The sequence below is a fragment of the Poecilia mexicana genome, unplaced genomic scaffold (assembly GCF_051168715.1).
Source record: "Poecilia mexicana isolate PSO_F unplaced genomic scaffold, ASM5116871v1 scaffold_10, whole genome shotgun sequence".
Taxonomy (NCBI): Eukaryota; Metazoa; Chordata; class Actinopteri; order Cyprinodontiformes; family Poeciliidae; genus Poecilia; species Poecilia mexicana.
In genome coordinates, this window is record NW_028263379.1 from 29240370 (window position 1) to 29253650 (window position 13281).

Sequence of the window (13281 nt, forward strand, 5' to 3'; positions counted from 1 at the left end):
CAACTGGTGTAAAAACATTTATTATTCCTACACAGTCTACTTAATTTATCATGTAGCGAACCAGAGATATTCGTAACTGCGCATTACTCACTTGCCTAACCTGTCGCCTACATTACCCATAATGCACCTCGCGCTCTACCTAGTTCGGCGGGGTTAAGCTAGCTAGCTTCTCTGGTTGGCTAGTGTAGTTAGCTAGTGCTCAAAGTCGCCGCTGAAAAGGTTGTGAAGCTATTGAGTGGCTTAATTACTGTATTTGATCTTTCGCTAATTTTCTTCCATCATTTATCAACTTGAAGTAAATTAATTATAAAACGCAGTCTTTCAAGTGTAAGACATGCTCAAATGAAGCTGTAAAAAGTTTGATTTTAACAAGTAATTTGCTTATTGAGTTTGGTAATGAGTTACGTTTGGCGTTTGTAGAAAAAAAATTAAATTCATTTTCAAATATGAAAGAAAATATAGTTGGGTGTCAAAAAATATTAGTGAGAGCTGAGGTTGTTTGTCAAGATGCTTCCTTGTATTAATTTTTTTTTTTCTTTTTTTTTGAAAAGTTGCTTCACCAACATGTCTTTTGCTCAATATTTGTCCGTAGAAGCCAGCAGAGGGCAAGTACAACTTGTTAATTCCTTTATAAACTCATTAACATTAAGTAACTAAAGAGTTATATCACTGCCATGCAATTGTTAACCTGTAGCATAAATCCAGGTGTAAAAGTCATTTAAAGTACCAGAAATTAGCTAAGGCTAACACATCTTTAGCATTGTGGGCCATTGATTTAATAAAAGTAACTGCACTTGTGTTATTTTATTATGTAAGGTATGATATTCATGAACATGTTCTAATAGTTTTTAATAAAACAGGGAAGCAATAGAGCTGCAGCTTTGGAAAAAATTAAGAGACCACTTAAAATTAGCAGTTTCTCTGGTTTTACTTTCTATAGGTAAATATTTGAGTAAAATGAACATTTAGTATTTATTTGCAGAAAAGGAGAAATGGTCAAAATAGCGAGAAAAAAGAAAAGCAAAAATACAGTTGGAATAGGCTGACACTCCATGTGGCTTTAATTGCTTTTGGTGCACTGACCTGTTGCAGGGAGAAAAGTCCTCTCCTCTCCTGGATGATACCGCTCTGTCAACAGCATGTCCGCTGTCCTGCTGTGGTGACAATGTGACACTCTGTCTTTGATTTCCCAGGTGAAAATTAAAAGCACACATGTCCACAGCACTGTGTTAAACGTGATATTGGAGAGAGGTCAGAGCTGAGGTACCCTCAACCAGTACAACTTAGCTGGACATTTGCAGCACATTCCCCTTCTTAAAGGTGTAGCATAGGATTGTTTGAAGAGATGTTCTGTTTAGCAGTCAATGTCTCACCTGCAGGGGATGAGACTCTGAGCATCATCTTTAGGTGTAAATGCAAATTAGTTGGAGGCTAACTGTTATCAACAAGGCGGACTTTTACCATCTTAAAGAACTCTGGTCTCGACTATGTCAAAACTTGAATAATAACAATGCCAATACCTATGTACGAACTGTTAACCTGTTGCTATGTGTGTAGTAGGCTGTATTTACCATGAATCACGTGATTATTTACCTGGTAAAAGAAGGCAAGAGGTTGTGCGCCACCAATTATCGTCCCATGTGAAATTGTGTTCTGTGAGTAACTGTCTGATTTATAACGTGTTGTGAAAATAAAATAAAATAAAACATTCTCACTTGAAGTTTTATGATATCTCGATTTTCAGACATTTATTCTGACCGGAACATGTTCTGTTCTCAGTGTGTTTCACACAGGATGATCACCGGTGGTGCACCACTTCCTACCTTCCTCATGTAAAAGAAAATGATCAGGTTCATTGTGAATAACCATCCAATGTACATATGTCAAGTGCTACAATCCACAATCATAGAAATTTACAGAAAACCAGTGCGCACATTGTTTTATGCTACTTCTTTACCTAATTGAGTTAATTGCAAAAATGCCAGTTGCTAACTCCCACCTGCAGGTGGCAGTATTTCTTACTTCTACGACCCTGCTGCCACATCCTTACCTGATGTCAAGTTATAGTCTGGGATTGATATGACTAGTAAACAAAAATCAAGTTATTCAGTCTGCTTGATATTTTCTTTCACATCTTTTTTTGTAAGGGAAAAAAGTTCACAAAATAATTTGCAAATATTTCTAAAGTTACACCTCAGAATCAGTGATTTTGATTAGAAAAAAAAAAATCACAAAACAGCCATGAAATCCTGGAGGGACACACTAATGTAGACGGAGACCAAACGATGATGCCGCATTACCCACCGCAGATAAGATATTGACTGCACACGATGCTTCAACAGATCCTCACCTGGAGAAATCCCGCACCCCACACCCCCTCCAAAAGCAACACTGTGAACAGTTTATGTACACAAAGGCAATCCGTGTGAGCGGATAGCCGTAGAGTCGAGACAGTTGTGCGGAGACGGGGACACGTGGAATGACATTTTATTGCGCGATTAGTCATTTTTCAGACAACAAGGCTCCCAAAAAACATTGAAAACAAACAGCAAATGTACAAAACAGCACACCCTTCTTTTTATTTGCCATCAACAGAAATTTAATAAGGTTGTGAGAGTACATAACAGAAAGTAACGGTGTGTGTGCGTGTGAGAGGACGCGAGGTGTGATGATGTTGAGATGAATGGGATGAGCTTGATGTCAAAAGCCAAAGTAAGCACCATCATCATGTAATCAGGAAAAGGCCATATTTCAGTAAGAAATATCCTAGAACGGGTGAGGAGAGGTTAAACATGATACAAGAGGGTTGTTATCACAGTTTTCAGACATTTTTTCTTCTTTTTTTTTATACCAACTAAAGAAAAAAATCTGAACAATAATTGGTGTAGCACTACTTTATCATGCAATTTACTTTAGTAAACCTTCTGACACACAGACAAAATATACTTCAGTAATTAGAACTCAATACATCTCTGTCCACCAATAGTCACAAAGCCTGTAATTTTATACTCTTTAAATGTGAGATCCCTATCAAAAATAATATGCAGATTTTTTTTCTTTTTCTTAATATATCTAAAGTGCAAGTATCCGTTTTTATTCAATGCTTTCTGTAAGTATAAAATACAAAGGAAAAAAACAGCAAGATGTTTTTCCTGTTTACATGTTATATTTTCTGAAAGGAGGAGCATCATATATAACAAACCATATATATATATTTATATACACACACACACACACGCGCGCACACACACACACACACTCACGCACGCCACAGATAAAATATTTTTGAAAGATACAACATATTATCTCATATGGGGATGGGTAAAGGGATCAAACGGTGTCATGGGATATGTTCATTGTGCATTGACCCTCCTCGACCCCTCTTCACCCCTTCCTCTCTCCCCCCACACCCGAACAGGGGTCAAGTCGTTCCTAACAGCGTCGCGACACTCGAAGGAACGTCTCTACAACTATACACAACAGTAGCCTGTACAGTCTGCAGACATCATGGACCCTACTGCTTTGTGCGTGCATGTGCAAACTGAAGACGTGCTGAATGGACCCAACCCCCCCAACACACCTTCCACCTCCAACCCCCTCTCTACATCGGCCCCCCACCCCCCATCCACACCTGTCAGTGGTTTTGTGATGAGTCACACAGAATGCTTGGCTTTGACGAGAGGCTGTGATTGGCTGGGATTTATATTTATTTATTGTCTTTTTGATTGTTCACCGGGAACTCCATAAGCAAAAACAACAACAAACAACATTTAGCTGTGGGGGGGGGACACCTTGTTGGAAGTTTTTGTTTCTTTCAGAACTTTTTTTTTTTTTTTTTTGTAGAAGCAAGTCGCCGCCTGCATGTTTTTTTTTTTGTTTGTTTTTTTCTGATTTGGAAGTTTGTTGTTAGTAGGCATGGGCCGGTAAAAGATGATGGGCTTTCAGTAGAAATGTCGTTAGCGCCACATTTCAGTCAGAGAGACGATCTGATTGGTTTCATTTTTTTTTAAATGCAGCCAGTATCTCTAGTTCTGTAAAAGTGCTACATTGATTACAGTAATTGTAATCAATGTATTTTTGTTATCCATTAGTATTAAAGTTGGGTGGTAACTAGTTACATTTACTCAGTTGCATTTACTTGAGTAACTTCTTGATTGAATACTTTTTACTCAAGTAAAAATACATTAAAGTTGTTCTGCTCTTACTTGAGTACATATCTTTGGTATTTTGATTCTTATAGACAAGACTTAAAAAGAAATAAAAGCAGTGCTTACTGCTCAGAGTATTTTAGCTTTTTTTCTTGGTGGCGCTTCATTAAATGAGGTTTAGTTTGTCTCAGCTGAATTGATTCTGGTGGGGGGGTTTTCCAGCCATCTAACAGGCAGTGCACAGCAACAGGTGTGGGTGGGGGCAGTGGCACAGAGCAAAAGACATTCACTCTGGTACTTTCTCTAGGATTGTACTTCAAACATCAAACAGCAGCAGCTGGAAAATCTTCTGAGTTTTTAGGCCCGTCAGCCGGCCCATGCCTACTCGTTGCCAAGTGTGAGATGTTCAGACAACAAGCACCAAAAACTGGAGTCAACTTTGCAATCTTAACAGCAGCCAGCAGGAGGCTAAGTCTTTCACTTTTCCTGTTTTTGCTCAACAAGCATTGCATGTTTCAAGAAAATAAAAAGCTCATTTGACAAAGAGGCGCTGCGGACGATAAGCACGAAAAGGCTGGAAAACGCCATGTTAGAGGGCTGCTGCAATGCCGCCTGGAGTATAATTAATCAACCCATCATCCTCATCAATGCTAACAGCTTCACGCACACTGAACTTCAGCGCACAGCCTGACCACTGACACACAGAAACAGCAGCACATAAAACGCCAGCCTACCATTTTGCAGCTCAGAAAAAGCTCTAATCTGGGCAACAACATGGCTGCAAGGTCACTCCGGGTTTTTTATTTTTGCTTTGAGACTGCATGATCTCTCGTGAAATAAGAAACCAGAGTCGATTAGCAAAAAAATAAAATAAAAAATCCCATGTGCATCCCCCTCCACCTCCTTTTTGCCACGTAATCTGAGACAGAGCCGCGACCCAAAAAAGTGGGGGCCGAGTCACATTTCACAACAGAACTGCTCTGTGCCGAAAACACAACTGTCCCCGCAGCGCTGGCCGGTGCGGTATACGTGTCGGGGTCTTTTGGAAAGAAAAAAGTGCAAGTTTCATGAAGTCTGAGCAGGTTCGGCCTCTCGTTAATGGCTTCCGGGGTGCATTGGGGGGTGGGGGGGATTGTTGCATGAACTAAATTTAATCAAGCTAAGGAGAGAGTACTTTGGAGGGTGAGTGCACAACAGAGAGTCTTGACCCTCAGGATGAACTCAGACTGACCTCAAATGTGCTTTGTCAGGCACACAATCATTGGTGGCTCATGTTCAATAAATATCGGCGTTTTATTTTTATTTTTTTTATCATTCACAAGCCGGGGTGTTGAAATAATCTCTGCAAGAGAGAGAAAAAGGTCCTGCTAGGATCTGTAAGGCTGCTGCTGGTAAGCCCGATACAGGACAGTGCCAGGCTTTGTCGGGCCTTTCACCGTCTCTCTCTCTCTCTCTTTTTCTCTCTCTCCATGAGCCAAAATGTCTTTACATGAGACAGGTGGCGTTATCAGAAGTATCTCTCTCGGATGATAAAAGCCTGATGAGTCAAACACAAATCCACCTTTTTAAAACAAAAATCGAAGCAGATTCGTCGTATTCTGCAGCCGAGGTGCGTCTCGGCTACCCCCCCACCTCCCCGACTCTTTTTATTCCGGCCTGTCTGTGTTGCTCCGCAGCCACGTGACGGGATCAGTTGAGTTAGCCGCTGTGTGCCAACTGGCTTTGCATAAATCTGATTGTGATCTAAGCGTTCAATTTTAAGTTATTAAGTCGGTCACAGCACAAAGAGACCGGACCTGGATAGGAGAATCTGAAAGCCACGTCCGACAGACATGCTGTGACCCTCACCGCGGAAACCACCAGAAACACCCTCCCTCCATGCTTTAGCTGATCAGCTAGCAAAAGTGCTTCCAATAATAAAATAAAAGACAAAGCTGGTTTGTACTTCACCTGTCCTGCAACCGACCGTTCCCAACAAGCTCTCACTCCAAACACACAGTTTTCCTGGCTCCTAGTGACAAGAGGCCTTGTGCGGTTTGAGACGCCATTCAACATACTTTAGAGACCTCCCAAACACTCAGAGAGCAACAGGAGGCCTCAGCAGGGGGAGGTTGGATGTGTGTTGTCAGCCACCTCTGGACACCCGGCTTCAAGAAGCTGTTGAAGTCCAGCGGAGACCAACGTGGAGGGCAGGGGGGGTCCAACATTGACACGGATAGGGGCGGCTGTGTGTCTGCATTGTGTGCATTCGAAGAGGAGTGAGGAGGGGGCAATCTCATTGGTGGAGGACACATAAACACATTAAACTAGTGTATGCGCACCAAAAATAAAACCCAGACAAGGCAGCCGACCGGTTTTACAGAATGGGAAAGGAAAACGAGACCTTACTACAACGTTTTGTCAGTTTGAGCAGTCTTCACATTTGGGAAACATAACGCAGAAGCATCGACCTTTTATCTTCATGCTTTCGAATATCTACCGATCACACGGCCTGTACATCTTTTTTTTTTCTTCCTCTTTTAATAGTCTGTACACTTGATACAATGCCACCATTGGCACGTACACGATATTGCACACTAATATGAAACGTCCGACATCAGCCAGGCGGCTTCTTCTCTTGCTGGGAAGGAGAAACCCGAGACGTTTTTGGACAATGTATACGTGGAGACATAAACTCTGAAGACAGAAGAAAAAAAAAAAAAAACAAATTATGCAAAAGTGACATGAGTGGCGAGGGGTCCCGAGGACCACGTCAAGGGCTGTAGCACCATGAAAAGATAGATACTGCCTTGGCCCTCCATTGATAGGCCTCTGCATCCTCTGGACTGCACTCACACTCTCTGCATGGGGCAAACCTCTCAGCTCCTATCTGCTCTCATCCAGCAGCTCTTCATCCTTTTTTTTTTTTCGTCAACATCATGGTGCATATAGTTTGCGCAGCCATTTCTTGGGTCTTTCTCCTACGTCTATGAGATGCCACACCACTCAGGGTGTAGCAAGGGGGTTCCTGAGCTCCCTGTTGGCATAATACAGTGAGCACCCCCTCAGATCTCATTGGCCCCCAGCCCTTTCCAACCACTCACCAACCCACCACCACCGCATCTGTCCATCCCTCATGTCCCTCTCAGCTGACTCCATGCACCATGCGGGGCGAGCAACCCGCAGCCTCCCCCGCCGGTGAGTAGGATATATATGTATATATCTCTGCCTACTATTAACAACACTCGTAAATAAAAACATACAACGGTCGAGGTCACGGACCATCCATGTGAGAACACGTAAACGAGTGGAGTGTATAAGGCACGGGTCGTAATGACGTCAGAGAGGATGCTGTTGCCTCGCCACACGCTGACACGTCTCACTTTCTTTGTTTTTTGTTTGTTTGTTTTTTTTTGTTTTTTTTTTTGTTTTCTGCGTCTTGCGCTCCCACAACTGGACCTTTTAACCTTTTTTTTTGCATCCCCCTCCCCTACCCCATCCAGAGGAAAGAGCAACAAAGTAACAAATAAGAGAAGAAGAAGAAGAAAAAGAAAAACGTTACCCACTGAAAACGTGGGTATCTTAATAAGGATTTCTTTTTTACAGCTGATTCACAAAATCATAATTAGTACATCTAAGTTAGCACTTTTCTCCTTTAGGTTTACATGGACATGGTGCAAGAGAGTTGATATTCAATAGAGAAGCTCAGCTTTGTCCCGTTTGCTTGAGCCCCTGAACCCCCCCACCCAAACCCCCGACCCACCAAGTGGGGCTTTTTAATTCTGTCTCAAACCTTTCCCAGGATTGCATGATAGAAATACTGTCGTTAGCTGACCATGCGTCCGGTCAAATCATTATCTACTCCACCAACTTCTTTACAAAGCATGAGCCTACACACATGCTGACAGGTGTTTACAAGCCTGTAGTGCTTCTTATTCAATAAGAGTGCTTTTTATATATTTATTCTGCGTACCTTTTTTTTTCTTCATATAAGTAAACTTTACATCTTCTGGTTTCTGATTTTGGTTTCATAAAATCCATTATACATTATATTCTCTTTGTGCTGATGTCAAATATTAATTCAACATGAAGACTATCGATTCATATAATAGACCTCTGTGGTTTTTTCTTTTTTTTCTTTACTTTGATTAAATCTTAGCATATATATCGCAGTTTGAAAACATTTACTTTTCGAAATAGCTTTGACGTGTGCAAAATCGGTCATCGATAGAGATAGATTATAAACACTCTGTTCATTGTCGTTTAAGTCAAGTAGGAAACAGTTCATATCTTACAGTTCGATCCTTGATAGCAGCGGCTTACTGTTTCATGGGTGGTAAGTGGGGTGACATCCAGTAAAATGAGCGAGGAGGCAGCAGAGGTGCTGCCATGTCTGTGGAGGTTGTGTGTGTGGGGTGATTCCCTTGGAAAATCTCGATCTATTTTACAGCTAAAAGTCTCGTGTGTGTTTTTCCCCCTCTCTCTTTCTCTCACACAGTTCAGATTTCGACTTTGCTTGGTTCACCTCGGCTCCTCTTTAAGATCCTCAGTCAGTCATCGTCGCCGTCGTCCGCGCCGTGCGGGCCCTCAGGTAGCAGTTCGGAGGCCCGCTTCTCTCTACTCCGCTCCTGGATCTTCCGCATCTCCTCCGCGTATTTACAGAAGGTGTTGCCGAATTTGGACCACACTTTGCAGGGCACCGTAATGGAGTTCCGGTACGTGGGCTTCACCTCGCTCACCCGCATGAACACGCCGTACTTGTTGGAGCCCACGTCGAAGAAGAAGCGCTTGTTGTCGACCGTGAGCGAGGTACCCTCCGGGAGCTCCGCCGGCTCCTCGTCCACGCCGTAGTCGTCGATGAGTTTGGCCAGAGCGTCGCGGAACTCGATGAGACCCTGCGCCGGCAGAGCGATGGTCTGGCCTTGCGCACTTCCCAATCCGGGGCCCCGATTAACGGTCTGCCGGATCCTCAGGAACCGCCCCCTTTGGTTCTCTTTCAGATCCATGTAATATTTCCGATTCTCCCGCACCAGGAATTCGCTTTTCAGCGCCCGCCGCGGCTCATCCTGCACCATGTCCGGGTTCGTCGGGCCCAGCTGGGCGTAATGTTCGATAAAGTCCCCGAGATAGTCGCGGAACTCCACGGCCACAGACATGGAGAGTGTGAGGCGGCTCTTGTTTCCCCCAGCGCCGACCTCGGCTATCTTTAGGAAGCGGCCTTTAACATTCTGCTTCACATCAAGGTAGAAGCGCTTGTTCTGGATGTCGACACGCTTGGAGGCGAGCTCCTCGGTGTCGTGCTGCAGCCGAGACATGGCGCCCATCGCGCCCGGGGGCAGCGAGCCGGGGCCTGCGATGGGCCCTCCGTGGTCACTGCCACTGTCTCTGTCCGCCATGATGCTGCCTCCCTGCGTTACCTTCCACCGTCTCCCTCTGCCTGCTGCAACCTCGACTGCCCGTCAAGCCGCTCCGCTGCTCTATCGCGAGACGACAGAAGGGCAGAAAAAAAAATGAAAGTAGCAGGAGTCTGTGCTGCGTTCAAGAGACACACGCTGCTTTCGCAGCACTTAGCAGACGTTTTAGTTTTTAATAAAGCCGTATACCGCGGAGTAAAGTTCGCTTTCGTCAAAATCAAGCTGAAACGTTGCAGTAAAAGTATCGCCTTAACGAAATCAGAGGGGTTCGTTACATGTACTGCCTTCGTATTTTGGTGTTTGAAATATTCTTTGTCCTCGTTCTCATTCTGAAATCCGATAAAAGGCAGAGAATGGACAAAGCCTTACCTGGTGGTTATTGGGTGGGTGTTTCAGCACCAAGGACAGCTGTTCGGGGCGTTCAGCACCACGGACAGTGAACCCGCACGATCCCAGTGGAAGCGGATGAAGAGCGGGATGAAGAGGAAATTTGTGAATGAGCGTTCCATGTGGGAGTCTGCGGAAAAAAAAACTGATGAGCTGCGGAACATCATGAATTATTTCACTCAGATTTTTTTTTCTTCGTCTTCTTCTAGCTGTGTCATTCTTGGCAAGCGGGAACTTCGCTGTTGCTAACATTGATAAATATATTTTGTGTTGGAAACGGATTTATTATTTTTGTTAAATAAACCAAACCTATTTTTAGTTTCGGTTGTACTTTAATTTGACATGCGCATTTGCTACCTCTTTGAACATTGATTTATTTCATTTTATGCAAGTTTTATCAATCAAATTGTAAATATGTTTTGGTAGGTTTTTTTTCAGTTAGTTTAATACTTAAAATTTTTATGATCTTACATTGTCTATGTACTCAGACGTTTTCAGATTTTTTTTATATATATATATATATATATATATATATATATATATATATATATATATATATATATATATATATATATATATATATATATATATATATATATGTGTGTGTGTATATTAAGAAACCTATAATATCTATTTCTATATTTTGGGTATTTTGGACCTCATGGTGAATTTATAACCAAAACTTGCAAAAAAAGCCAAAATTATCACCAAACATGAAACACTGTCTCCTGGCGACCTTTTATGAAGATGCTACTTTCTTCTTCTTCTTCTTCTTCTTCTTCTTCTTCTTCTTCTTATTATTATTATTATTATTATTATTATTATTATTATTATTATTATTATCCTGGACAATCCTGGAAACTTTCGTTTTCACATTAGTAAAAACATTTCTGAGAATCTGATTGGACAGAGTCTGTTTTGTTTGTTTCTTCTGATGATGTTTTTACACGCTTGATGAAATATTTAGCATCCTCTTTCTTTACTCGGGATATTTATATATAATGTGGGTTTTGTGGCGAAATCACATTTTATCAATTTGCTCCAATCACATTTGACATGGTTGAGCTTCTTTCATGATGTATGTATAAAACAGGCAACATGTAGCATTTTGTTGAGACGAAAAGTAAAAACAAGTAAAGCAGCGTTTGCACAGATACTAATTAGTAAGTGTAATTTAAGTACTGAACACTTTGTGTTAACCATCACTTAGTTAGCTTAAGTCTATGACTGTTGTCAAAGTTTCATAGATCAAAGGACAGAAAATTGCGCTAATATCTTAATTAATATTTTTAAATATAGTGTTCTATATAGTACCACCAATGCTTTCCCTCCTCTTTTCAAACAAGGTCTACTCTCTTGCTAGTGACTTGTTGACAGGAATCCTATTGCTAAGCTAATCCATTCGTTTTAGGTTGAGCTTTAATTAGCTTCTATTGGAAACGTTTTAGCTCCTGTTAACCCACCATCTTACCCTACATCTTATCCTTTTTTTATTTTTCAAAACAGACAATCCAAGAGTTTCTGTCCCTAAACTAACAATTTGAATTTCCAGTTTGGTAATTTGTTGGTTTCATTAGATAAAGTTTGGAGATTTCTAGCAGTCGAGGCGTCCATAACTTTCACTGTAGCCGTACTGACGTTAGCAGTAAAATATCAGCAAACGGAAAGGAAGGAGAGCTAGCGTTACCCTAGCACATACGGGTGCAAAAGAGGATCAATACAGTCAGACGTGCATGAATGAAGTTTTTTTTGTTGTTTTTTTATTTGAAGAAACAAATGCCGAGTCAGATTGTTCTTTAGAAACGAATAACACATTTATGCGAGTTTATGTTTGGAAGTGAGAAAATATCAGAAGGTGTCCAAAAGAAACAAAGCTAACTTAATTGGTGATTGACTTGGGTAGAAGATAATCACAATATTATTTTTAAACCATGATATGTATTGTAATTTGGGGTTCATATAAGAAGAGATTTTATCTTACAAAAAGTGTTTTTTTTTCTTTCACAAAAGAACAACCTTCTACCTTATTACAAATGTTCCACGTTCTAAATTTCAAAATGTTTTTTTTTTTTTACTTTATTTAGAAATCAGATTTGGACGCTGATCTAAAACAGCGACGCATCACATCAGAGTGTCAATAAAACGTTTATTGGGGCCTGCCCATAGCAATGCATAGGGAGAGCAGTCACTGCCTCCATGCATTGCATGGCAGGCACCTATTGTTCTACACCTAATAGAATGTCTCTTTATTATAGATTATTTATTTTTCTTCCATCACCGTTAATGCGGCTCGTACCGCTGCGTGTACCCCCACAAAAGTGGTATCAAATCGTGCGGGATTCTGATGACGACATAAATTGAGAAAAACGAGAAACGTTTAGGCTGAGTGTCTCAGAATCACTAAGATTTCTCTCTGAAACACACACACAGGACAGTGGAGGTCTGACTCCAAAACTCTTTTTAACTCCCCCTCACAGGCACAAATAGTGGCCTATTGATCTCAAAGTTGGTCATGACATAGATACACATGCCTGCTCCTGTAAAATGTTTTCAAAATTTTCCTAGGGCTTATGGTTTCTTGTCAAGGTCCTGGAGACCGACGCTGGGTGTCTCACAAGTATAGAAACCAGCATCCTGCCTGACAGAGAGAGCCAGCCCAGGTGCAGATCATTAATTACCAGAGCAACGGGTCCTAGACAGAGGCAGTGAGTATTCCCACAGCGCTGAATCAGATCTCACAATGCATTGTGGGAAGAATACATATTTCCTGTGGCTATTCATGTTTTGCTTACATAAAATTATTACTTGTCTAAATTTTTGAGTGTAAATTAAAATCCTCAGTATGAAAATTGAAATTGTTTTTAGAAATTAACTATTACCAACTTTCTTCATGTTTTTTCTTTTATTTTTTTTATTTTGGACCATGAGTGAGAACCACATGTGCGAAGCTTATAGTCGTCGGTCTCGGATTGAAATTCACTGGCTTGGGGTTTATACATTGCTTTTCACTGGTGACTTATATCATCATAATATACCTGACAATATTTACAGCTACTGTGTGCTAGTGTTGGGTTAAGTGTGTCAGACCTGCATATATCTATTTTTCACGGCAAATTTGAAACGCTGGGTTTAAAGTGATGGGCACAGTTGGCAGGCCCCTTAAAATTTCTGCAGGAATTTTCTAGTTGATTTCAGTTGAAATAGTGAAACTCCTACGGCTTGACCACACACTGAGGACACTGAACACGTCGAGCATTTGTTTATGTTGATTTGGATGACAATGGTTTACAGTTTAGGAAAAATCAGAAAAGTATAATTTAAAATAAAAGCACATTTACTCAAAATTGCGCTGG

General features: G+C 41.4%; 1 protein-coding gene across 1 annotated transcript; it reads right to left on the reverse strand.

The window, feature by feature from the left end:
• Positions 1 to 2471: 2471 nt before the first annotated feature.
• Positions 2472 to 9574, reverse strand: purab (purine-rich element binding protein Ab). The gene has a single exon (XM_088009785.1). The coding sequence runs from the start codon at positions 9521 to 9523 to the stop codon at positions 8678 to 8680; it is 846 nt and encodes a 281-aa protein (XP_087865911.1). The 5' UTR covers positions 9524 to 9574; the 3' UTR covers positions 2472 to 8677.
• Positions 9575 to 13281: the final 3707 nt, after the last annotated feature.

Excerpts from the sequence above, each read along its gene's own strand:
- purab (XM_088009785.1), bottom strand. The coding sequence starts at position 9,523 with ATGGCGGACAGAGACAGTGGCAGTGACCACGGAGGGCCCATCGCAGGC.